The sequence below is a fragment of the Sceloporus undulatus genome, chromosome 7 (assembly GCF_019175285.1).
Source record: "Sceloporus undulatus isolate JIND9_A2432 ecotype Alabama chromosome 7, SceUnd_v1.1, whole genome shotgun sequence".
Taxonomy (NCBI): Eukaryota; Metazoa; Chordata; class Lepidosauria; order Squamata; family Phrynosomatidae; genus Sceloporus; species Sceloporus undulatus.
In genome coordinates, this window is record NC_056528.1 from 3,436,902 (window position 1) to 3,463,753 (window position 26,852).

The 26,852-nt window shown below is 44.0% G+C and overlaps 1 protein-coding gene across 16 annotated transcripts in view; it reads left to right on the forward strand.

Moving 5' to 3' along the window:
- RERE (arginine-glutamic acid dipeptide repeats) overlaps positions 1–26,852 on the forward strand; it is a 339,495-nt gene that overhangs the window by 106,754 nt on the left and 205,889 nt on the right. For all 16 annotated transcript variants that reach the window (XM_042479825.1, XM_042479823.1, XM_042479830.1 and 13 more), the window contains one exon: positions 12,082–12,552. In XM_042479825.1, the coding sequence (XP_042335759.1) occupies positions 12,228–12,552 (325 nt within the window). In that variant the 5' untranslated portion in view covers positions 12,082–12,227. The remainder of the gene's footprint in view (positions 1–12,081; positions 12,553–26,852) is intronic.

Consider the following 26,852-nt stretch of genomic DNA (forward strand, 5'->3'; position numbering starts at 1 on the left):
GGATGCAGCACTTTGCAATAAATAAGTGGGGTTTGGGTTGCAGTTTGGACACTTGGTCTCTAAAAGTTCTCCATCACTGGGCTAGGGTTTGGTTCCAGGACCCACTGTGGCTGCCAAAATCCATGGATGCTCAAGTCGCATTAACTATAACGGCATAGTAAAATGGTGTCTCTGATATAAAAGGGCAAAATCCAGGTTTGCCTATGGGAATTTGTATATTTTTCAAGCTGTGGATGCTTGAATCCATGGATAAGGAAGGCTGACTTTATAGGTAACTGTGTTCAGGGGAGAACATGATGGTGTGATTTTCCTACCTGGAAAAAATGGCTTTGTTAGGGAGGGGTGCTCAGGATACCGCGGACCGCCAAAAGACCAAACAAGTGGGTCCTCGAACAGATCAATCCTCAACTCTCCCTGGAAGCCAAGATGACCAAACTGAGGCTGTCATACTTAGGTCACATTATGATAAGGCACGACGCATTAGAAAAGGTAATAATACTAGGAAAGGTAGAAGGTAGTAGAAAGAGGGGAAGACTGCATGCCAGATGAAGGGACTCCATCAAGGAGGTCACAGGCCTGAACCTACAGGACCAAGATAGAGCAGTGAAGGACAAGGGGGCCTTGGAGATGTCTCATTCACAGGGTCGTCATGAGTTGGGGTTGACTCAAAGGGCAGTTAACAATAACAGCTTGAAAAAGACCGGTTTTACTGCATGCCTTCCTGGCTAACAGTGTAAAAACAATTGCAGTTGGCCTCTGGGGGCAGCAAGTGTTTTCCAAGGCTTGGCTGGAGTTGGCATGACTGCAACCCTGCGGGGAGCCCTTGCGACTTATTAACGGTCCCTTTTTGTGTATGTTTGGGTGACGACAAGGCTTTAAAAGCAATTCATTGTGCTAGGAACATCTTGGTAAATGGCAGAGCTGTACTTTGGTGACATCTGCTTCTGTGATTCAGAATGTTCCCTTTCTTGGTTTGTTTGGTGCCAGACTTCCTCCTCCTTCCTCTCTCTTGCAATCTCATCAACATAATCTCTTCCAGAATCCCTCTTTTCTTTGATAGGTCATTCTTCAACTCGTTTTATTTCTGCTTAGTCTCTCTTGTTGGAAGGCTACAGATGTAAATGCGTTCCAATGTCCACGCCGTTTCCCACATTTTATGGTAGTGTACAACTGCCGGAAATACTTCGTAGGTGAGTCAGTGACTTGATAGTAGGGGAAACTTAATCCTGCTCAACCTGTGGTGTTGCGATCAGTGGGTTTTTGCCTCCTTTGTCAAGAGACAGCAGAAGCAGCTGTGTTGATGGTTGTTTTGTGCATTGTGAATGGGAGTCTGGCAGTGGAAAAGAAATTACTGCAAACCTGAGCCACGGAGCTTGCCAAACCTCACTAAGATCCTTCCCCGACCCTTCCTAGTGTACTTACTTCTACTGTCCAAACCCCAGCTTTAAACATCTGTGTCAACATCTGTGTGTTTGGCAGCATGCATGAGATATTAATGTGGTTTTCTTCAGAGAACACCTCAACAGCCGCAGCTACCCAAATCACCACATATTTATGCTTAGTTTTATGACTTCTGTGTTATCCCCATGCAGTTATGCGCAGAGTGGTAAAGTGTGCTTAACCCATTGTGACATACATGAAAAAGGAAGCAAAGTAGCATTGGGTGTGGTAGATTTCAATAAACAATGAGCGCAGCTGCATCACGACTTCCAAATGCGCAGAAGTTCGCATAAATAATGTAGGACCTCAGCATGTCATCAAGAAGTGCGCTATCAAGTCCCTTCCATTGCTTTACTGAGATGCAAAGTCAGTGAAACGCTTCTATTATAGGTGCCTTTGGTTACAGTCCTGTATATACACTGACCTGGAAATAAGTGCCACTGAACTTACTCCTCTGAGCAGACTTCTCCATATAGAATTGTAGTATCGTCTTTGTTCGAATTAAGAATGTACAAATTCTCAAACTTCATAGAGATGCTTTACTTTAGCCTTGCATATGCTGCCATTCTTTGGGATCAGTGTTAAAATTATACAGTACTTACAGCTAGACAATTTAGGCAGCATATTGCACTGGTGTCTCTTCATTTATTCTTTAACAAGTGAAAATTAACCTTCAGGTGAACAGACAAAGGACATTTTACAAGAACAAATGTCTCTTCTTCTAGTGTCAAAAAGCCATTTGCATGAGTCGAGATGGACGGATTTCCAAGGCGGTTGACACATTTGAATCTTTGTTTGCACTGAAAACATAGCTGTACATGGTTCTACAGAGTTGTACATAGTTGCTTGCTTTTTTCTTTTTGTTCAGAGTATGTAGAGGAGAGTTGGAGAGCTGAATGTAGAAATAAAAAGAGCATTAAAGTTTTGGGGACAGAAGAGGACTGACGCTTGTTACAGAGAACTCCAGATCTGTCAGGAATCTTGAAAGAAATACCTGTTACAGGTTGCATTGCCTAGAATAGGAAGCCAGGATTCAAGGGAGTGAAGCTTATTTACTCTCACTAGCTTGGCAGGCTAACAGTTTTAACATATCTTTTGAATCTCAGTTCCTAGCCTTTTCCTTTCAAAGGAAGTTTTAATTCAAAAGCAAACCCTGAACTTGTTTGGGGAGCTAGAGAGCCTCAGGGATTTGGGGATGGGACAGCACCTGAAATGAACCATTTCAGCTCGGTTTTGCCATTTGCGCTAATGAGAGATGCTAAGTGGAATGCAAATGGCCTGTATAGAGTCTTGGCCAGCCCTTGGAAACATGAGTGTTAGTGCTGTCACTTAACGTCAAATTGTTAAAGGGAAATAATTTGTTAATGTTATGGGATTAATCTGTTACGTCACTGCATTATTAAATTTGAAAAATGATTTAAAATGAAAAAATAATAATAAAAAGAGTCCAGTAGTGAATTTAGGTAAAAAGAGCCATTAATTGCTACCCCCCAACCTCCGCATTTGTGTTTCAAGATAAGAAATACTGAGTTTTAAAATCACTGTTGACGATATTAAGGGATGCGGTTAGAAAATGTCCTTGTTCTCAATTGAAGCTGTGTTCTGTTGTGTGTGGATATATCCACAGTTTCCTTTTTAAGAAGTGCTTGTTGGGGTGTGCTTGTAACTACACTGTTACGTTCTTGTCCCCGTTCTCTTCCGGTGTGGTGCTAGAAGTCAGTAGGACCTTCCTTCTCAGGTTGGTTCTCCCCCGTCTCCTCTGCCAACCGTCCGTTTTCATGCAGAAATAAAAATAGCTGCCTTGTTTCCTAGTGCTATCATTATAATCCTTGTGGCACTTGAACATGTTTTTGAATCATCTTCTCTGACAGCCTGGGAAATGTGATCTCCCGGGGGGTTGTGTGTGTGCGTTTGTGTGCGAGTGATATAGGCCTGACTGGTGCTAATAAAGAAACTTCAAGACTTACTACCACTTTAAATGAAACCTGCAGGGTCTAGTGACTCAGTTTAGTTTGCAAAGCTCCTACACTGGCATGCATTATTGATGTGCAGCAGTGTCCCCCAGTGTGGCAACGCATGGCGTCACCACCATGGCTCTCCTTCCATAACAGACCATGCACAATCCCGTTCCTTCCTCCCAAATTATGTACCCACAGTATACCTTTCTAAGTGGGCATTCGTTCAGAGAGTTTCTGCACTCCATGCCAACCACTTGGCATGAGAAAGAGAGGAAGGGGACTTCAGAGGCACTTTCTGATCCTGGTTCCTTTGATCCAGTCCTTTCCTTTTAAAAAGTAATTAGATTACCCTTTTCCTCCCATTCTGGTCCACTCATAAGGAAAAAGGCTAGTAAAATAAATAGTTGAATTTACACTTTAACATCAAGCAGAAGAACATCTGAAAATAACAAAGGAAGTCTGGCTGGTCAGTACACTCTCTGAAAATGCTTCCAGAGAAACCTAGGGATACTTGTCACCCAAATCCAACTTTGCAGCCAGCTATGGCAAATTAAAACATTTGTGCCTTTTGCTTTGTAGGAGGAGTAAATTGCATAATCGTAGGCTAAAGTACTGTACAATGCATTCATTAGACAAGTGTATTTGCGATCACATTGAAGTTGATTTCAAAACCTATTTTGGATAGCAAGAAAACATGGAAGCACCTGTGAGTAAAAACCCCCCCACATATCTTTAGATGTTTTAAATCTGTAGAAGGCATTAAGGCTTTGGGCTTGGCGAGAGGAAGAACTTGTCATGGAAGTGGCCTGCTGCAAAATGCGCGGGAAGCCTGAGACATAGCTTTCAACAAGAGGATTTAGACGTATTTGTGGAGGATCAGTATATGAACGGTTACTAAAATGCATCTCAGGTTTAATATGTCAGTCGGTAATGCCAGTTGTTGGGGAGTTCAGCTGGAGATTTGCGTGTGGCTTTCCAGAGACATCTGGCAAGGCAGTGTGGGAAATAGGATGTTGGCATAGGCAAGATGTTAGTTTCATTCAGCAGAGCTGTCCTGGGGTCCTCAGATTCTCCTTGCTTTGTGGACTTGGCTTTTAATTTCCTAATGTCTAAAAGCAAGATGCAGTATGGCTCTGGGCCATAGTGCTCCTTCCGTACAAAGGATATGCATGCATATGTGGACATCTGTATCTCTTGAATGTTTTAGATGTGATCGCTGATTAACATTTCAATTCCATCTGTATCTGTACCACTTTTTAAAGTCATTCAGTTGCTCTGCCAGAAGCATGTAGTTCCTTATTGCGATCGTCCATCATGCCTCATGAAAACGCCACATACCCAACACTGCACTGCATAGTGGCATGGCATTGCATAGTGGCTGGGGCTTCCTCAACTCCACCTCTGCTCTGGAAGACCTTGGTGTCACCTCGCCGGTTACGTAATCTAGCCCTGGATGCACAAAAACTATGACATACATAGGAGACATTTGGATACTCAGAAGGAACTGCCTGACCTTTTCTCAACGGTGAGAAGCTGTGCAGCCTGAGAGTGATTTTTGAGTCCCCTCAGGGTGGCCAGAACGTTCCTCTTAAAATGGCGTCTGACTGTCTATCTCTCTCATTCCCTGCTTGAACATCCTGCTCAGAGTCAGAATGCAAGCACAGTTCCTTATCTTTCTTTCTAAACAGTTTAATCTTAGAATCATTATGGGAACTGATGATTAAAGGGAGGAAAAATACAGGCGAAGCAAACCAGCCTGACTTGCTCCCTTGGGGAGGTGATTTACAATCAGTAGTCTTTCCTTACGCTGATAATTTGGTCATGCTGGTGGTGTCTGGTAGTGCTTAGATCAGCTTTCTCCAAGCTGGTGCCATCCAGGTGATCCAATTCCCATCAGCCCTTCTCACCGTGGAAGCAGAGGGTTAATGAGGATTTTAATCAGAATTATCTTTTTAATTTTGCTTTGTTAAAGCATGGGTAGGGAAGGTGAACCCCTAAGGCAGTGATGGCGAACCTATGGCACGTGTGCCAGAGGTGGCACACAGAGCCCTCTCTGTGGGCACATGTGCCATCACCCCAGCACAGAGTTTGTCAGAGTTTGTTAATAGAAAGCCAGAGGGACACGGCACTTTGCAATAAGTAAGTGGGTTTGGGGTTGCCGTTTGGGCACTCGGCCTCTAAAAGGTTCACCATCACTGCCCTAAGGGCTGCATGTGGTCCCTGAAAGGCACAGCAAGCACACCAAAGTCACCCATAAGTGCATCAGTGTGTTTCCTTTGCACCCACGCACACCTTTGAAATCTGTCAAAGACTGGCTGAAACAGGAAACAAAAAGCGATGTGGTGACACCTCTGGTGTGTATTTCCGAAGGTGACAGGTGTTGCACTTGCTCACCCCTGTTTTAAAACCTTGGTTGAAGGGGGGAGATTATTTTTTGGTTTTATTTTGCATTCTGGAGGCTGTACTTGAATCTTTGCCGTGGCCTTTTGGTCTGCGTACCAACGCAACCTGCATGGAAAAAATACGAAGGGTGGCATGTGGATCTCTAATGGCTCGGTGTAGTAAAGGGGAAAAAAAGCTGTGGTCTCCTGGGTATTTAGATGCTTGAGCCATGGAAAAATCCTGTTGGCAGAACTGGTTTGGATTTTTATTGTGCTCTGGTTTAGTGAAGGGTGACAAGGTACTTCAAGAAATAGAACAAATACATGCGCGGTAGTTTGACAGAGGCTAATTGCATTTTGGTTGCCCTTTGCTGTGAGCTGTCCGTTCCTTTTGGATCCAGTAAATAGCACATTTTGCCTCTTCTCTTGCCAGCAAGTTAGGTGGCTAAGTTGATAATCTGAGGAGTCCTTTCCTATGTTGTGAAAGCCAAGAAGCCACACTGTCTCCATTCCTTGCTGTCGCAGGCGGTGAGATGGCTTGGTTTGGAAGTTTTTCCTCCATCTTTGTCAGCGCTGGGAGGGAGAGAAGAGGACACTTTCCATAGTGCAGTGGCCAAGTACATTGTTATAGTTTGAGAATGAGGGTATGGCTAGGTCTGTCACTCTCAAACACGTTGAAAATAGAATATCCTAAGTTAGCACTATGGTCTTAGAAGCTGGCTCAGTTGTCATTGATCCCCATTGTGTTCTGTGTGACATGTTTCTACTTTGTCCCATGATGAAGCCCATGAGTGGTGTTCCTTAGCACCAGCAAGGTGGTTTCATCATAGGGATTAAATCATGTTCCTTTTTTGAATAAGATAGAGTCCGGCATTGAATTGAAAAGGTGACAGATCTGCTTCTTGTTCCAGGTTCAGGTGCCACCAGGAGCAGGAACCCCTCTAGTGCGCAAGCATTTCTTCTGTGTACATCTTTCCAGTCATAGGCAGGCATTTTGCTCATTTAATTAATGAATAAAGGTCCCGGTCTAATCCTGGTTTTAAAACACAGCGGTGCCATCTGCTCAGTGGCAGCGAGGTGGGTGAGTGGGGGGCAAAGGAACTAAATGCAGTTGCCTAGAGGCAGGGATTACTTGAAGGGCCATCTCCCAAAAGATGGACGCTGGGGTGAGTGCAGGGGTGGTGGGGTTAATCTCTGCTATTTATACAAGGAGTGAAAAGAAATGAATTCCAAAAACCTGTCCAATCTAGTCACATCCCCAATTAGTCACTGCTGTTTGCTTGCTCACATTGCATGCCTTGTTAGAGCCGCCTGATGAGAAACCGGCTGAAAGGAGACTGCTCCCTCATGGGTTTTTTGAACTTACGTCTTGTCCTCACCACCACACTAGTGTGTGTCTATGTGGCTCCTCTTCGCATCAGAAGGACCTCCAGTTATGGCACTGTTGCCCGGTGGCAAAACATGTGCTTTCTTTCTCTTTCAAAACTGGCCCCGGCATTGTAAATGTTGGCTTTGTATTCACATACCCAGTGGCTTTTCTCCTGCATGTGGCAGCGTCTCTTGTGACTGGTACTTCTCAGGCATTTGGGGTTATGCTCCATTGTCTTGTGCCTTTGATCAGCATGCGGCTTTATAGGATAGCCACCAAGAAAGAAGTTACAATAGTTTTTCTTCCCTTGCTTTGTAAAGGGATGGCTTAGCAAGCTCTGTTGTCACAACAAATGCTTCTTCCACCATTGCATAGTTTCCTTTTTATTGGCCTGTTACAGACTGCCAAAATAAAGCTGCTTCGGGTCTCTTTGGAGGTACGCTGTTTAAATGATGCATGCATCCTAAGAATCCGAAAGCTGTACCAAAGCTGCACTTCAGTGCTTAGGAATGGAGTGTGTCTTTGGTGCGACCTTCGGACTCTTAGGACCCAGGCATCATTTAAATAGCATACCTCCAAAGACACCTGAAGCAGCTTTATTTTGGCAGTCTGTAACAGGCCATTGGCTGATAACTGTTGGGCTAGTTGTTGTTATTATTATTACTAATATTATTATTATTTTCTTATATCCTGCCTTTCTCCCAGTATAGGGACTCAAAGCGGCTTCTCACATGCCTGGATTTGGCCTTATGTTCTCTAGACGCATGGGACCCTTTGAACTGGATACTACAGTCACCCTTCCGTTCTCATGGACTTGAAGTCCACGGTCTTGATTATTCACGGAGGGGGCGAGACCCATTGGCTAAAATGGTGTGCATGCCTGTGGCATGCGTGGCCATTCAAGCCAATGGGTTTGAATATATGCAAGGTTTCGTTTTTGTGGGTGAGGGGGTCCAGAATGGATCCCCTGTGAAAACAGAGGAGCAACTATATTTCTTGCACTTGTCACTAGAGAACCACAGTTTGCTACAGCACCAGAACCATCTGCTCATGTCTGGCTTTGTGCTTATTTCAGAAGCATTAAGCTGCTCAGTCTGAGAGTGCAAATGACTGGGCACAGGTAGCACAGATCTATCTGCCATTATTGGTTTGGTGATGTTCTCCATTAACAAAAGAGGTGCATGGAAGCACCTACCATTGGATTTCACCTTCTCATTAACCACTCTTCCAAATCTTCCTCTTCAAAATGATCCCTTTAGAAGAAATTGTTCCTGACCTGAGCAGTAGATTCCTAGAGAGGACATATTAATCAAATAATCAAATTTTCTAAAGCCAAAGCTGCAAATGTGGAGGGCCAACTGAATGGAGGGCCTCCTGTATTGAGCCCTACAGGATCAGACTAAAGCCCTATACAATTGGCCCTCCACGTTTGCATTGCCATTCTTGTTAACTGCTCCTATCTATTTAGGATGCCTGTGGATCGTCTTCAGAGCACACATAGACTCCTTGTGGAAAATGAGATTGTGTACTTAACATTTATTCAGGTTATTGTACTGAATGATCTTGGTGAGAATTGAGGGTTTGCAAGCTTATAGAATTTCCATCATCACACTTGTGAGAGTCCCTGGATGTGACTGTTACCATTCAAATAGCATCTTCATTGCTGTACATGAGATCTCTTTTCTGTCTTGGCAGAAACAAATAATTGCAACTTCTTTAGGAGCAAGAAAGGGAGACCTTTGTTCCTTGGCTGTTTGCCTCATTTGGGAAAATAACAAGAGAGCGGGAGAGGGAGCCTTGACTGACTCAAGCCTTGGCACTGAAGTTATAACAGCAAAGTCAATTTGTCTCTTTGGATGTTGTCACTGTTGGGAGTCAAAGCCAACTGGGGACTGAAAATTCATTTCAATCACTTCTGCGTTGTTGTATTTTTAAAAACAAGGGTAGTATTAAGAGTCGGAGGGGTGATTCCAACTCCTTTCTTGATAATCTAAGCATTGAATTTTCTGAGATATACATTATTATGAAGTGAGTTTCCTGTCGTAGGAAAGGGTAAGTTTTTAGTTTGTAAGATCTGTTTCTTTTTCTGCCCCAAGGCATACCAGCTAGAGCCAGGCACAAAATGGTGGCTTCCACAGCCAGTTGCATTACTTGCTGTACTTCATGACCCAGCTTTTCAGGGATTGCCTGCTTCATGGATAGCATCCTGGTGCCTGCGTTTTGGCTTACAGCTGTCATCAGCCCTGCTCAGCATGAACAATAATGGATGCTGGGGTTTATAGTCTGGTTACATATGGAGGACCACAGCTTAGTGATAAAGGAATTGCACATGGATAGCATGCTGCCCTCAGGTTCAATTCTTAGTATCTTAGTAGATCTGGGAAAGACCTCTGACTGAAATCTTGGATAGGTACTGCTGCTTAGTTCAAACAGTACTAAGTTTTGTAGGCACAGTGGTAGTGTAATGCAGTGTAATCCTGTATGCCTCCTTATGTCAGCTCTTTATTCAGTGCTACATGAACTGGGATCTCTCTCTTTAGGGACAGACTGTAGTTCATGGGAGCAGATATGAAGAAGGTCTCGGGTTCAGTCCCTGGCATTTTTGGTCAAGAGGATCAGATGGCAAAGCCCTGACTCTGCCATTTGGAGCAGACAGTTTTGACAAGCAGTCCGATCAGATAACCTGACCTAGCAATCCTTATTGGGAGGATCTTTACAGCAGGATATGGTAATACTTTACATGTTTATATCGTGCTTTGGCTTGTTCAGAGAGCTTGTAATTCCCAGAACTATCTCGTATGCTAGGGCACAATTGGTATCCTTCTCTTGGAGACGAAGAGGCTGAGGAAGAGAGCAGCTGCTTGGTTTAAGACAGTGGTTCTCAACCTTCCTAATGCTGCGTCCCTTTAATACAGTTCCTCATGTTGTGGTGACCCCCAACCATACAATTATTTTCATTGCTATGTGCAAATATGTGTTTTCCGATGGTCTTAGGCGACCCCCGTGAAAGGGTCTTTCAACCCCCAAAGGGGTCCCGACCCACAGGTTGGGAACCACTGGTTTAAGACCACCGAGCTCTTATCTGTAACTCCATTCCTCTTCCCTCCCTTTATTTTTCCATATCTACTTTACGTTGCAAGCCTATTGGGAATACTCACCTGTAAAACACAGAGTACATAGAAGACATTGTAAAACAAATAAACAGTAATACCACTGATTTCATGGCAACAATGAGATTTGAATCAGGGGCAGATTCTCTTTGCTGGTATCTTATGAGCTCTGGCTCTTAAGATCCAGTTTTGCAACAGGAATGTAGCCCATTATTCAGAGAAGCTTTAAACAGAAGCAGTGGCAGTTTATTAGGTCTGGAAAAGCCATTGCCCATGAAAACTCTCGTTTTTAAAAGCCAGCCTCTCTTTACATTGCACACTGGCACATAATGTAAGAGGCTATAAATCTCAGCCTTCACTCAAAGAATGCTTATGGATGCCTTAACTGGTGCAAAATTCTGTTTAGTGAAAGGCTCTCTGTGGCAGCTGCTGCCAGCAATTCCAGCCTGGTTTCGGCATCTCTGCTGGCTGTTGCTCAAAGAAAAACATGTCATGCACAACCTGTCAGTCCAGATTGCTGGCCCCGAGATTGACAGGGAAGCAGTCATCAGGTAAAGGCTTAGCTTCAAACCGTGAGAACAGGAGGCTTTAACAATATGTGGCAGCACTCGCTTATTACAGCCTTTCCCCTGACTGGAGATGTGCAATTTTATGTAGCAGGTTATGAGGAAGGCTGTTTTTCTCTTTGGGAAGGCTGCCTTGTGAAGTCTTCTTCCTTTTTCCTCTGCAGTTGTTCATAGACAGTGGCATGCTTGTAGGCAGGAAATAAAATCAAAGCGAGGCTTACGATTGCTGTGAGTGTTGAGATCTTCATTGTGCTCAGGTCTTCGTGTGTCTTTGGCAAGTGCGCCATCCAGGCTCAGAACCTGCAAACCAAGAAAAACAAAACCAGTCTCGGTAATTGTGTGGCTTCCTCAAAAAGAGTAAACCTTATGGACTGTAGTGAGAGGTGGTCAGATTTTCCAATGCACTTTGAATATAATCATCATTGCCATACACACGCTTTTAAGGTGGAATGCTTTACTTGTGATTTCATGAAAGATAGAACATCTGTGGATGAGAGAGCCTTCCGTTGTGTTCATTTGGGAGTGGCCAGGAGCATTACAATATGTTTCATAGCTCATGGGAGCCCCAAGAACCCTCTGTTTGTATTGCTTTTACTTTTTTATTTGCGTAGGCTCACCCAGGGCTTTATTTCATCTTCATCAGCACAGTGCAGTAGAACAGGAATTGGAGATGCCCACTTCTAGTTCATTTGGAGAGTGCTCTTGATGCCAGCCAGCCAACCTCACCCTCCGTCAAGAAACTCCAGGAAACTGGTATCATCCTCATGTGTAATTGGTGCTTTTGGCTATGTGAGAATTGGCATTCAGCCCCTGACCTCTGGAAACTGAGGCCTGCTACAGACTGCCAAAATAAAGCTGCTTTGGGCCTCTTTGGAGGCATGCTGTTTAAATGATGCATGAATCCTAAGAATCCGGAAGCTGCACCAAAGCTGCACTCCAGTGCTTAGGAATGGAGTGTGGCTTTGGCGCAACCTCCAGACTCTTAGGACCCATGCGTCATTTAAAGAGCATACCTCCAAAGAGGCCCGAAGCAGCTTTATTTGGGCAGTCTGTAACAGGCCTGAGAAAATAGACTCTCCCTCCAAGTGTGTGTGCATTTATATATATTAAATGTTATGTACATGTTATACAGTAAAATGTAAAATATTTTATATGAAACATAAGCAAATGTTTGCACTGCAAATTGCAAATTAAAATGTGTCAAGAATTTCTCATGACTAATATCCCTTTCCTTCTTGTTGTCTTCTCTTTCCAAAGAGCCTTTTTAAACCGTCGGGGCTGTTGGAGAGGTCTAATTTTTCCTGGAATTGAGTGGGAAATTCAGAAGACTGAAGCCCAGGCTCACTGTCTACCTTTCACGGAGGCCGAGCCGTGAGAGGACAGAAGAAGGCACCTGGCGAATCATGACAGCGGACAAAGAGAAGGACAAGGAGAAAGAGAAGGATCGGGACAGGGACCGGGACCGAGAGAGGGACAAGCGAGAGAAGGCGCGAGAGAGCGAGAACTCTCGGCCGCGGCGGAGTTGCACTCTGGAAGGCGGCGCCAAGAACTATGCCGAGAGTGACCACAGCGAAGATGAGGACAATGACAACAACAGTGCCACCACGGAAGAGTCCACCAAGAAGAACAAGAAAAAGCCTCCCAAAAAGAAATCTCGCTATGAGAGAACAGATAATGGGGAAATCACTTCTTTCATCACAGAAGATGATGTAGTCTACAGGCCGGGAGGTAAGAGAGAGTGGATTAAACCACAAGATATGTGTGTTGCTAGACTTGGTTTTCTTGGCTGTGGTAGAAGATGTGATAGTAGAGAAATGTCTATTGCTACCTGACTGAGATGGGTTATTTGGTACTATGTTTTGTTCTGCTTCACCCATGTTTACTGAGAACCACTGTTTTGTTTATACAGTGGCATCCATCTACAAGGGTGTTTATATGGTGCCATCCATCTTTTTGCCTGGGAGCTAAATTCTGTTTCAAACCATTTTTTGTGGGTTACATTCCAGGGATGGGTGGGATCAAATGCACCAACAAATTGTAGCTTAAAGTTTTTACTGGTAGTAATTAAAGAGGTGGCTTTTATCATTTAAGTATGGAGGGGGGCTGCAAAAATGCTGGGAGACCTGCAAACAGTGGTGCTATGGGGAAGGCTGTGCGTTCATCTGGGAAATCCAGTAGGGCTGGATTCAGCTCTAGGGCCTGATGTTCCCCAACCAATCTTACAAGATGCCTAATAAAGAATCAGAGCCCAGAGAAAACAAAAGGAAGATAAAGAAGAATTAAATTGAGTAACGGATTAAACGGGGGAAGAAAAAGTGATATATGTCAACCCAGAGGTCTTCAAAAATCTTCCCCGAGAACTGTCAATTTTGATAATAGAAGGAAGTCAGAAAGGTGGTTGCATGGCATTGTTCTGGGAGGCAGTTCTAGGCATAAGGAATACCATGTGGGAGTGAGCAGAGCTTTGGACAGCTGAGGGTGGTGGAACTGGATACAGAAAGATCGTAGGTAGGAGTGAGTCATGGTGCAAGAACATAAAGTTGGATGGGTATGCATGCGTAGCTTCTCTCAGACCCTGGAGCTGTTCAAGAATCTATATACTCAGTTATGTAATCCAAAACTACTGCATTTTTACAGATAAAGTGTCAGATAATGTTAGATGAATGTTTTTGTTGTTAGGTGCTGTCAGATCAACTTCAAAGTTTGGTGACCCCATGAATGCGATACCTCCAAGTTACTCTGTCATCAAAAGCTCTGCTTGGATCTTGCGGAGTCAGGGCCATGGTTTCCTTGATTCTGTACATTAGGAATGCAGACTTTCTCTTTTCCTACTGCCTTTTACTTTGCGAAGCGTTGTTGTCATACTTTACTAATAAAGCATGTCTTCTCATGATAGGACCAAAGTGTGACAGCCTTGGCTTTTAGGGAGAGTTCGGGTTTGTTGATTTACTTTAGAACCCATATATTTGTCTTTTTAGCAGTCCACAGTATCCATAGAGCTCTTCTCCACCACCACATTTCAAATAAGTTGATTTTGTTCCTATCGGTTTTCTTTATTGTCTAGCTTTCACGACATACATAGACATTGGAAATACTATGGCTTGGATGATCCTAACTTTGGTATTCAGTATCTTCACACTTCAGGAGCTTGTCTAGCTCCTTCATAGCTGCCCATCCACATCCTTGTCTTCTGATTTCTTGAACTGCAGCCTGCATTCAGACTGAGCCAAGATATGGAAACTGTTCCAATATCTTCATTCTCTACTTCAAAATTATGGAAACCATCTGTGGTCACTGTTTTTCATTTCTGAATGTTTGGCTATAAACCTGTCTCTGCACATTCTCCCTTGACTTTCTTCAGTCATCTTTCCAGATACTCGATATTTTCTGCTAGTGATATGATGTCATCTGCTTATCTTACATCGTTGATGCTCCTTCCTCCACTTTTTTCACATCTCCTTCCTCTTGAGTCCAATCCTGTTTTATATATAAATTCAGTGTATAAGTTAAACAGATAGGGTGATAAATTGCAGCCTTGCCTGACTCCCTTGCCAACTGGAAACCATTCTGTTTCTTCCTTGTGGTCTCTGTGACTCACACAATTTGGGATCTTGCTGTCATACAGCTTTGGACTTTTTATTTTGCCTCTGAGCACATCAACAGCTGAATATCCCTTTGGCTTGAGTGCATTGCATCATTAGCCACAGCACTACTTGTACTTATGCTGTATCCCAGTAGCTTGTTGTGTGACATCTGACCTGGGAGTTTCATCTTGTGGCACTAGTCCTTGTTTCATTTTGTGTTGTCTCATCATAGGGTTTTCGTGGTAAAGGTTCTTCCAAAGGTGGTTTACCAGTACCTCCCTCTGCAGAGTATTAACAGGCTTTAGTTATGGCATTGTTTCTGTGGCCTGTTCCACACGGGCACCTAGTATGTGTTCGGCACGTACTAGGGTTAGGAAGGGGCATCCTTTCCAGATGCCCCTAACCCTAGTACGCGCTGAGTATGTACAAAATGGCGGCGCCCATTCTACATGGGTGCCGCCATCTTGACGTCACAGGCGATTAGCGTCCGCACGTCGTGCAGTGGAAATGATGCCGCAAGTGTGCCATTGGCGACTTGCTGCGTCCGGGAATCGCACGGTTTGTCCGCTGCGGTTCCTGGACGCAGCAACCAGCGGCGCCGGCAGAGCGCCCTTTTTGGGCGCTCTGTAAAGCACCTGTGAGATCCGCTGCCACCCCCTTCCCATTAGCTGTTTGACACATTATGCATGGCTCCTCAGCAAAAGCCTGTCTGACATGGGAGACCCTACCAGCAGCATTGTTGCCATTGGCATAGCCTCTTGCCTCACAGGAGCACACACTCCCACTGTCACTGCCACAGAAAGGTAGTGCCATTGGTGGGTATGTGAATGTAGTTCATTACAAAACCCAGTCAGCTAATTAACTTACTATTTACTTCCCTTTAATGGGATCTCAGATGTGTTGCCTTAAGGCAGCTGCCTCACGCAGCCTCTTAGTAGAGGCTGTCGTGATTCCCTGGCTACTTGTAGTGCTCTTTCTTTCCCACTAGTGTGGTGTATACTTACTTCTGATTTTCTTATCAAAAGAGCAAGCTTACAAGTGCTGCTATATTTGTCATCTCGTCCCCTGTGAAATCATTGGCATGCTATAGGAGCGCGGAGGAAAGGAAAGACTGATGTGCTTTTCAAAAGAAGAGGGGAAAGCCACCAATGGAAATAAATCACTCGAAACCATTTTTCTAATGCGTTGTGTTAGTGGAATGCTTAAATGCTCTGTTCTTGCTCAGAGATACAGGCAAATCACACAGCTTTAAATTGTTGTTTGTACTGAGTCCTGCTTGGAGTCAGCCTATCCCTTTGGGGGCAAGCTTTTACCCCACATGAAGGCTGCATCTCTTGATCATGATTAAGAGTCCAGAATGGGCAGTAGGATGGTTTCCTCCCAAGGGCAGGCTGAATTCCTCGTTGCAGTTTGCTCAACATTGTAAATATATGTAGAAATATTCTAAGCCTATTGGAATGTATGCCATTCCCTCATCTGATAATCTCTTTGCTGTAATTAGTCTTTGGTTGCACATTGATGGTTTGGCAGATACTGCCTAGAATCAGAGCCTCCTTATTAATGGCACCAGCTTTGTGGAACTTCATCCATAAAGAGCTTTACAGTGAGCCACAAGAGCATTTTCTTTCAAAGCAGGGGTGGGAAACCTGTGGCTTTCCAAATGATGTTGGAGCATAGTTCCCATTGACATTAGTCAGCATGCTTAGTGGTGGGAGATATTGGGAATTGCTATCTATCAACATATGGAAGGGCATCCACATCTAGAACAGGTAAATACTTTGATTTCTCTAGTGGGGGGGGATTCACATATTTATAGTGTATACTGTTAGATTTCAGTTGGTTTATCCTCATTCAGTTCATTGCTGCATTCAGGTACAGTTTCTGAATACTGTGTATGATAAGTAATTGTTTTTCAGATGTAAGGAGAGCCACGTTCCAAAAGGTCTAGCAATCGCCCCAGCAGCCGAATAGTAATACGAAATACAACGAGGGACGTGCTGACATTCTCCGGCACTCCATCGGTGCTGAAATACAGCCAGTGTTTTCTGCACAGTTGGTCCATGCAACTTTCTGGTAGGGTGCTAAAATACAGTCAGCCAGTGTTTCTTTCTGGAATTGTCTCCACGAATAAGAGCCGAAGCAGAGTTAAACAATGGCCCCTTGCTGGAGGAGCTGAACATTTGAGTATCTTTAAGAGAGGAAACACATGCCGTTTTCCCTCTCCTCTCTGTTTCCCATCCCCACTTCTTTGGCTCCTTGCTTTGGTTGCTGTGTAGAGTTAGAAGAGACCACAAGGGCCATCCAGGCCAACCCCATTCTGCCATGCAGGAACTCACAATCAAAGCATCCCCAACAGATGGCCATCCAGCCTCTGCTTAAAGACCTCCAAAGAAGGAGACTCCATCACTCTTCGAGGAAGTGCGTTCCACTGTCAAATAGCTCTTGTTGTCAGGAAGTTCCTCTTAATGTTGAATCTCCTTTCCTGTAGCTTCCATCCATTGTTCCAGGTCCTAAACTCTGGAGCAGCAGAAAACAAGCTTGCTAGTTGCCACTTGGAGAGATGGGGTAGGCCACATCTTGTGAGAAGGATCAAGTAGCCTTATCGCCTTTTGTGTCGGGAGATTTAAAGACATACAAAAGTTCTCAGATTTGATTCAGATGAACCCTGGTGATTAGTCTGATAAGTGCCTTGAATGCTCCCATGTGCTGCATAAAATTCTTGATATCGGTGAAAACATTTTGGAGGGAGCTTAATTTCCTCCTTATCTACAGAGCATTAAGAGTGTACTACTATGCTGTTGAGGTCACTAGGATTGCTGTTTCAGGGGAAAGGAGACTATCATAACCGGAAGCTACTAAGTGGAAATATGGAGCTCTAGTTTTTAGATTGAAGTTCCTTCCACTAGCTCCTTCCATCATCATTTGGTCTGCTGGATGGGGATGATGGGAATTGGAGTTAAAAGACACCCAAAAGGCTGTAAGTTCTCCCCAGGCCTCTTATTAGAGAATCTCAGTTCTTAAACAGGAAAGGGCTTTTTGCATGGGTGCTTTCCCTGAAGCTGTCATGAGGGAATCCATGTGGAAGAAGAGTAGACCTGTCCAAGCAGCCACAAACAGGGGGAAAGCTTTGCTTCAGGGCCTAGTGCTGCTTTATGCACATGAGAGAGAGAGAAAGAAAGAGAGAGAACCAAAGAAAGAAAGAAAGAAAGAAAGAAGGGAATGTTCTTTCTACCCTGGAAAGGCTTGGGAAGGTCAGTAATAGTACTGTAGTACTATTGTATTGCAACAGTATTGTGCGAAGTATTGTGCTGGCGTTGTCCGAAATTGGTTAGGAACCTGGGAGTCTTCATCTTTGATCTGTTGACAGAAGATGCTTCACTGATGTTCAGCAGCAGGGAGAGAGCAAAATAAACATGAGTATTCTGTATTTTTACCCTGTGGACTGAACTTTGCAGAGTGCTAGCAATATATAAGGTCTTTGCTCTAAAGATCTTACAAATTCTTAGGGAACCTGGAGCTTAGGTATGTGATAGGTAGGTGTTAGTAACAGTGGGATTTGTTGAGCTGGTGGTGTTGGTTTGGAAAACTTTACATCTTCTTGTTGTACCACACTTCCAGAATTGGTATGTTTCAATGCTGTGCCATTTCTGTGTACAGTGGTACCCCGGGATACGAATTGATCGCGTTACGAAATTTCCGGGATACGAAAAAAATAGATAGGAAAAAACTGTTCCGGGTTACGATATTTTTTTCGGGTTACGAAAAAAATATCGGCGCGAAATTCAAATGCGAAGCGCGGCTAGCGGCTTTCCAGCCGCTAGCCGCGCTTCGGAAAAGCCTTTTTTGGGTTGCGAAATGTATCGGGTTACGAACACCGCGGCGGAACGAATTAATTTCGTAACCCGAGGCACCACTGTATCTGTTCTTTGCCCTTTCAAGTGTGGGATTATGTGCTAGCAAGTTGCTAGTGAGATAGGGATGTAATCTAATTTCTAGCGAGATAAGGAACTATCTGAGAATTCTTTTGATAGGAAGTTTCTCGTCTCTTTTTGTGCGCGGAGTTGGGTGATATGTCGATAATTTCTAAAGGCTTAAAAATGACAGACTTTAGTAGTGCAATAGAAGCATTGCTCTCTTCTTCCCTTGGCAACTGTGGGTTGCTCCCTTGTTCTCTCTCCTGGATACCTTCAGAACTGAATGCAGTGCAGCACCCTCCTTTCCCTCCATCCTTCCTTTCATGCATGATCTGTATACATGGTGATGATAATGATGATGATGATGATGATGATCATCATCATCATTGTTGTCGTCATCATCCCCGTTTTCTCCCAAAATTGGGCATCAAAGCAGCTCAGAGGGACCCTATTCTCTTATTTTAAAGCATTTTTTTCTCACCAGATACATTAATCAGCTCATTGATGGAGGGATGTCTATATTGCCACCTAATTACTGTAACTACTAACTACTTACACCTTTTCCATTTCTGTTCCTTTGACTTGAGTTCATCAAAAAATCCAACACTTGGATATATGTGTGTCTTACCCCTTAAATACTGTTTATTATAACCAGTTGTTATATGGTCAGTGCTTGTGTTCGTAGAGCAATACTCTCAACCCACAGCATATGTATGCATGCGTAATTTGATTTTGTAATTCCTTAAACAATGTCAGAAATGCTGCTTGTTCTTTTAAGCCGCTGCTTAATCTGGAATTGACTCCTTGCCTTTCTGGTTCCCTCGTACTGATTCTTTTTCTAGCGTGTGGCTAGGACCCCGGTTCCTTAATAAGATAGGGCATTACAAGGGCAAGGCCCGGCTTTTGTTCCGGCATGAATTTTACAGTAGTGCTCTTCTCGCAGCACAAGAAGCTGCAGGAATGGCAGACTCACTCCCTGCTGACTGAGGTCTTTCTACTTTTGATCTTTATACCAACGGCATTTAGAGGACATACTGTGCTGTTTTCCCTCGCATGCCCTCAAAACATTTGCTTTCTGTCTTCTCCTTTAGAGTCTTCTCCCCTGCTTTTGTCCAAATAGTACCGTCACAATAACAGAATTGACTTACCACAAAGAGCTTGTGCCTGTGTTTATTTTCAGCCACTTTGCCAGCCTGACAATACTTTTGCGTGCGGTTCATATGTACCTGGCGGTCAGAATGTCTTGCCACCCATTTGGTGACTGTCAGCTGATGGGCGCATGGTGACGCAGCGCTGAAAATGCCATCTGCAGTCTGCCCTCCTCCATATCCATGGATTCAATCATCCATGGCTTGAAAATATTCAACAACAACAATAACCAATCCAAAAAAGCAAACCTTAATTTTGCCGTTTTATATAAGGGACAAGATTTTACTATGCCATTGTATTTAATAGGACTTTTGATATCCATAGTGGATCCTGGAACCAAACCCTAATGGATACTAAGGCCTGTTATAGACTGCCAAAATAAAGCTGCTTTGGGTCTCTTTGGAGGTATGCTCTTTAAATAATGCACGGGTCCTAAGAGTCCGGAGGTTGCGCCAAAGCCACACTCCATTCCTAAGCACTGGAGTGGAGCTGTGGTGCAGCTTCCGGATTCTTAGGATGCATGCATCATTTAAACAGCATGCCTCCAAAGAGACCCAAAGCAGCTTTATTTTGGCAGTCTGTAACAGGCCTTAGCCTGTTTGAAGCATCATCTATTTAGCCTTTGAACATAACAGGCAAATCATCATGTGGTCCACACACTGTCCCAAGCCCTTTCCTCTTACTATAGGGTCAGCTAAAGCCAGGAGCTCATTCTCCTATATATCCTAGAACATATCTGTTGGCTCTTTCATCCTGAAAACAAGGTTAGCAAATGCTTAATTTAATACGGGAACAGAAAGGGACTAACTGTGCAAAGGAAGTTTCAGCTTAAGCTTTCACAGACTTGGTCTACTTCCTCAGATTAATTTAATATGGTTTTGTTTGGCCTCATTCTCCTTCGCGAGAAAAGAAAATGGATGTTTCCAGTAAGATTACCTCCCTAAGTAACTTTGAGCAGTTTTGCATGAACTTGGCTTTTAAAAAAAGCAGTGGCATCTGGAACAGAGGAGGCTGTTTTATACCAAGACAGCCTAGTTCAGTAATGGCGAACCTATGGCATGCGTGCCAGAGGTGGCACTCAGAGCCCTCTCCGTGGGAACATGTGCCGTCGCCCTAGCACAGAGTTTGCCAGAGTTTGTTACTAGAAAGCCAGAGGGACATGGCACTTTGCAATAAATAAGTGGGTTTTGGGTCGCAGTTTGGGCACTTGTCCTCTAAAACATTCACCATCTCTGGCCTAGTTGACCCAGTGCTGGTCTCCTTTGCAGCAACTGTTCAGGATCTCAGGTGCATATGAAGCCAGGTTCAATCCCTGGAATCTCCACTCAAAATGATCAATTTGCAGGTAATGGGGGGGAAGGACTTCCCCACCCATCACATGCAAATTGATCATTTTGGTTGGAGATACCAGGGATTGAACCTGGCTCGATGTGCATGCAAAGCAGGTATTCTGTCACTTAGAGAATCCCCAGTACAATTGTTTTTCATGCTTGCCCCACCATCAAGGGCAGGTCATTCCCTTCATATATACCACACAGTTCTTGTTCTTTCTTCACACCATGGTTTTGCATTGTTGGGTTGCTCTTGGCCCGGGCAATGTGCCATGGGGTTACTACGTTGACATTGGGTAGAGGTTTATTACATGTTAAGCAAGCGTAAACAGAGCAAGTTTGGAATTCAGTTTTCAAGTGCCTCACCATTTTGTAATGTGCAGTTGCACCCCAAACATTTTACTTCCATTTGAGGAAGCCCTCATGGAGACTGGTCATGTATGGAGTTTTAAGAAAACACTTGAATTCTGTTCCCTTCATCCTGTTTAATTAATTAAGTGCTAATAACATTGTTTAAAAACTCTGCCTTCTATGTGTTTGCCTTTCACGTTTATGAGAATGCAAAGGTTTGGGATCCCTAAAAGGGTAAAGAATCAGAAGGAAGCCAACCATCGCAGTGCTTTGGTTGGAAGTTGCTGGGATCTCAGTAGCATCTGTGGACACCCATCTGTTATGTAGCTTTTTGCTACACACACATTTTGGGCAAAAGCCACACACAGAAATTTCCCCACTTCTATTAGAAAAGCACCATTTTGGAGAGGAGGCCTGAAGCTTATAAGGTACAAATGAAAGAATGGAGGAGCTGGCTGATGTCAGATAGGGAAAGGGCTACCATGAATACCTATGCAGTATCAGCCTTCTGTAATAGGTGGAAATGAGGGCACTGTCATTTTTGCTCTGGCTAACCAGAGCCATTTAAAGGGATATAGAAGGATTAAATGGATTTGAGAGGATCCATTCCAACGATGACATCAGCAGCTACATGAATGGCAAACTGGGCTGCTTCAGGAACAAAGGCATAGTAACGGATAAGGGTGACATTGCCTTTGGCTAAGCAGAATGGAGGAAGAGCCCCTTTCCAATGCGGATTGCTTGGTTATTCAACCTGATGACAATTCTGAGTTCAGAAGCTGAAGTACACTTCAGGTTAGAATTGAAGACCACTTCACTCTTACATCTCAAAAGATTTATATGCAAGAGGAAGAACTAAATTGCTGTTAGCGGAACCACTCTCTGTGTCTGTGGGTACAGGAGGCTTTGATTTCAATGGCTTTGGACAAGATTGGAAGAAGGCTAATCTGGAACAATAACTCATGCAGAGGAACTAATTCTGCTTCACTACATTGGGAGTGATGTTAGTATAGCAAGGAGTTGAGGGCCAAAAATCTTCCCAAGCTATTACAGATGGTGAATTGGGTGAAGTAGACAGTCTTTTTTTTAAATTTAACTTTTAAAGTGTGATATAGGCCCCATACAGACAGGCCAAAATAAAGCTGCTTTGAGTCCCTTTGGAGGTATACTGTTTAAACGATGCATGCATCCTAAGAGTCTGGAAGCTGTGCCAAAGCTGCGCTCCAATCCATAGGCCTGGATTGTGGCTTTGGTGTGGCTTCTGACCTCTTAGGATGCATGCATCATTTAAACAGCATACCTCCAAAGTGACCCGAAGCAGCTTTATTTTGGCCTGATTGTATCGGGCCATAATATCTCTTCCAAGAATCAATTCCATATTACACACATACAATTACATCCACATTTAACACCCGCATTCCCTTCCCTTCCCTCTTCTTCCTCTTCTCTATTATTATTATTATTATTATTATTATTATTATTATTATTATTATATTTATTTGTATCCCGCTCTTTTCCCAGAACTGGGACTCAGAGCGGCTTTCCTTCTCCATTCCTTCTAATGATCATTCCTATCTTCCCTACTCTTCCTTCTTCTAATACCTTTCCCTATCTCCTTCTCCTTCCATCTCTCTCCTCCTATCTTTCATTCTTGACCCTCTTCTCTCTTCCAACCTATTATTAACTACTCTGCCCTTCTCCTTCACACCATCTGGGTGAAGTAGACCATCTATGAAAAACTATGCTGTGAACTACTTTCTCCCAGTTAATTTCAAAAATGCTACATAACTGTAGGCGGATAATGACTAACATGGCTATATCTTTGGACAATGCACCAGTGTCATTTTCCATGTATATCTTGGGGACGTGCTTCTCAAAGACAGCCTCTACCTCCCCATATCCTTCAATCCCTCCCTGCCACAAGACCATCTCCTTTCAAATGCCCCCTTTTCCTTGGACCCATACAGACAGGCCAAAATAAAGCTGCTTGGGGTCACTTTAGAGGTATGCTGTTTAAATGATGCATGCGTCCTAAGAGTCTGGAAGCCACACCAAAGCCATGATCTAGTCCTAAGGCCTGGAATGCAGCTATGGAGCAGCTTCTGGACTCTTAGGACGTATGCATCATTTAAACAGCATACCTCTAAAGTGACCCGAAGCAGCTTTATTTTGGCTTGTCTGTATGGGGCCCTTGTTTCAAAAATAATGTGTGTATAGCTGGTGGAAGGATGTGAGGAAATAAAAATCCCCATTGGGCATGTCCGTTGGGATGCAAAGTAGCCCATTGAGTGCAAGAAGGCATGACCCTGTTGTGGGAACGCTGGAAACTGGTTTAGACAGTTTGGAAGTAACAGAGAGCTCTGCAGGCAATTCTGATCTTGGGAAACGTGTGCAGTCAGTGCAGTGTGAGAACCAAGCCACAGATTCAGGGTTTCCTTTGAGGGTGACTTAGCTGTGAACCCAGCCTCCCACTGTTGTGATCCCACTAAAGCTAACAGTAAAACAAGAATGTTGATGGCACCCTGCCTTTAAGCCTCGGAGGTGATGATAAGGAGAAAGAAAAGGAGGGGGGATTTCAAAACCAGCTGAACTCTGGTGCTTGTTTGCGCGACTCAAGTGTGGGGAGGCTCACCTTCACCCTTCTCCTTTGGAGACAGTGTCCCATTTGTTTCCCACCATTTCAAGGCAAAGCCGTGCACCACTCAAGCATCTCCGGAGAGATCCAGTGAAGCAAAGGCACATATTAGCTGCCTGGGAAGGTTCCGTGTTTGAGGTTATCGGGATTTCTTTTGTTTGCGTAGGTGCCAGCTGTTAAGTGCTTTGTAGCTGGCTGGGTACAATCCTCATTTACTGAAGGATTGCTTGCCAAGGGGAAGCGAGAGAGCACTTAGCAGTTAAGGCACACTCTCTCTCCTCGAGTGCTTATTTCTTGGGGAGAAAGGGCAGAAGCCCCATAATAGAGAGCAACAGAAGGCTGTAATTTGGGCTTCTGATGGGTGCTCTGGCCCAAGACAATCTTGTTACACACAACAAGATGCCTGACCCTTCTTATTACTCCCTGGGGAGGAGGAGATTTCTGGATGTGGCTACCTCTACTTCAGTGTAGGAAGGGTGTGTCTTGGAATCAGAGGTAGTAGTATGTAGAGACATCTTGTAGCACCTTTGAGACTGACTAAAGAAAGAAGTTGGCAGTATGAGCTTTCATAGACAAACCTACGTCCTCAGATGCCCATGAGGAAGTAAACATTAGCCTGTTACAGACTGCCAAAATAAAGCTGCTTCGGGTCTTTTTGGAGGTATGCTCTTTAAATGATGCATGGGTCCTAAGAGTCTGGAGGTCGTGCCAAAGCCACACTCCGTTCCTAAGCACTGGAGTGCAGCTTTGGTGCAGCTTCCGGATTCTTAGGATGCATGTATCATTTAATCAGCATACCTCCAAAGAGACCCAAAGCAGCTTTATTTGGGCAGTCTGTAACAGGCCTTAAGTTTACATTCTTTCTGTTGAGCAACCTTTTTGTGTATTGATTCTCTGCGATGCCTTGTTAATCCACTATGTCAATAATTAAATATTTAAATATTGTAAAGATGAGGATGTTGGACTTATTGCTTCATTTTCCAGTTCTGCTTTTCCCACAGAGCCTTTGGGGCACAGCCTTCTCTCCCCCCCCCCCTTATTATATCTGATCTATGTATAGAGAAATGCAACAAGGGTCATATTTGCACAGAACTGGAAGACAGAATGCTAGAATCTTGGCTTACCATTGGAAAGCAAGTACTGAGTGCAGATGGCAGAATCACTATGGCCTGTTACAGACAGCCCAAATAAAGCTGCTTTGAGTCACAGTAGAGGTATGGTGTTTCAATGATGCATGCGTCCTAAGAGTCCAGAAGTTGCACCAAACCCACGCTACAGCCCTAACAACTGGAACGTGGCTTTGGTGTGGCTTCTGGACTCTTAGGACGCTTGCATCATTGAAACACCATACCTCCACTGTGACTCGAAGCAGCTTTATTTTGGCTGTCTGTAACAGGCCTTTGACTTCAGTAAAGAGGAACTCACAAGTAGGAAAAAGCTCAGCATTACTTCTAAACTGAACCCATGACTTGCTGTTGCCAAACAAGATGCGAATCACAGTCTAAAAACCATGGCTTCCCTAGTTAAGAGATCGGCAAGTTAAGTCCTGAACTAGATGCAGTGCAATGCATTTTCCTAGTGCTTTATACTGTAAAGCACCCAGAAAATATGCATTAATGGGTGAAACTGTAAATGATAGTAAATACATGCTTGGACAGTTTCTGTTTTTAGAAGGAAGGTGGTAGTGAGGTGCATTCAGAACTGCATTGGAATGGTTTTGGTTGAAATCAGGCATTTTCTGTTATTGGATGGTGGTGGAATATTCTGGTTTTGCTACTCATCTTCTTCTGTTCCTGCTTTGGGGCTCTTACTGTCTAGAAAAGGTTGGCATTTTAAAGCTGCATCCTGTCCTCTTGTACTTGCTGTGCTTAGATTTATTCTTAAATGTTCTTCAGGTTGGACTGGGAAGCTCCAAGAACAAAGATTGCCACCAAAGACCCTTTCCCCCTTCAGCCGTCTCCTGTCTTTCAAGGGAGGCAGGTCGAGTTACTTTGATGACTCTGCTCCTGGGCTGTTTTGCTCTGGGAAAGGGGAAGTAGCTACTTAGGAGCTGTCAAGTAGCTGTCACTAGGCTGTGCAAGAACAGGAGCTGCAAGATGCTATAATCATGTCTGTGTTCTCTGGAGATTCTCGCTACAGGAGAGAGGCACTTAAAGTGAAGCGTTGGGGCCAGAGAAATGCCCTCTAGGTGGCATTGCTTACAGGATCCCTTACATAAGTACACCCTGGTTTGTACTCCTTGGGTAACCGTTCACAGGTCTTATGCTGTGAAGAGTACATTGTCTTAAGACAGAAATGCAGTGTTTTGCTATGTTTAACCGTGGTACATTGCCTTGAATCTTAAACAGGGGAAAGGCATGTCATAAATATTATACTACTACTACTAATAGTAGTGGTGGTGGTGGTGTGTGACCTAAATACCCTAAAGGCACAGAGCTGTCTGATCTTAGAAGGTAAACAGGACCATCCCTGGTTAGTACTTGGATGAGAGACCACAAAGGAATATCAGGTACTAGAGCAATGATGGTGAACCTTTTAGAGACCAAGTGCCCAAACTGCAACCCAAAACCCGCTCCAGTAACAAACTCTGGCAAACTCTGTGCTGGGGTGATGGCACATGTGCCCACAGAGAGGGCTCTGAGTGCCTCCTCTGGCGTGCGTGCCATAGATTTGCCACCACTGTACTAGAGGAAGGCACATACATACACAGCAGCAGCAGCAGTAGTGGTAATATTGATGACAATGATGATGATATGGATGATGCTGGTCTGCAATTTCCATATATAGGCCTGTCCCTGGCTTCCACTCCACCAAAAGCATCTGAAGAAATAGACTTTGGTCTATGAAACTTCATGCTGCCAACTTCTTTCTTTCATTTAGTCTCAAAGGTGCTACAAGATCTGTCTACATACTGATTCCAACACAGCTTTTTCTTTGGATCCTACCATTTTACTATGTCATTGTATCCAGTGGGACCTACGCATCCATGGATTTTGATATCCACGGAGGTTCTTGGAACCAAACCTAGCAGATACTAAGGGCCCACTGTATGCGATGATATAGT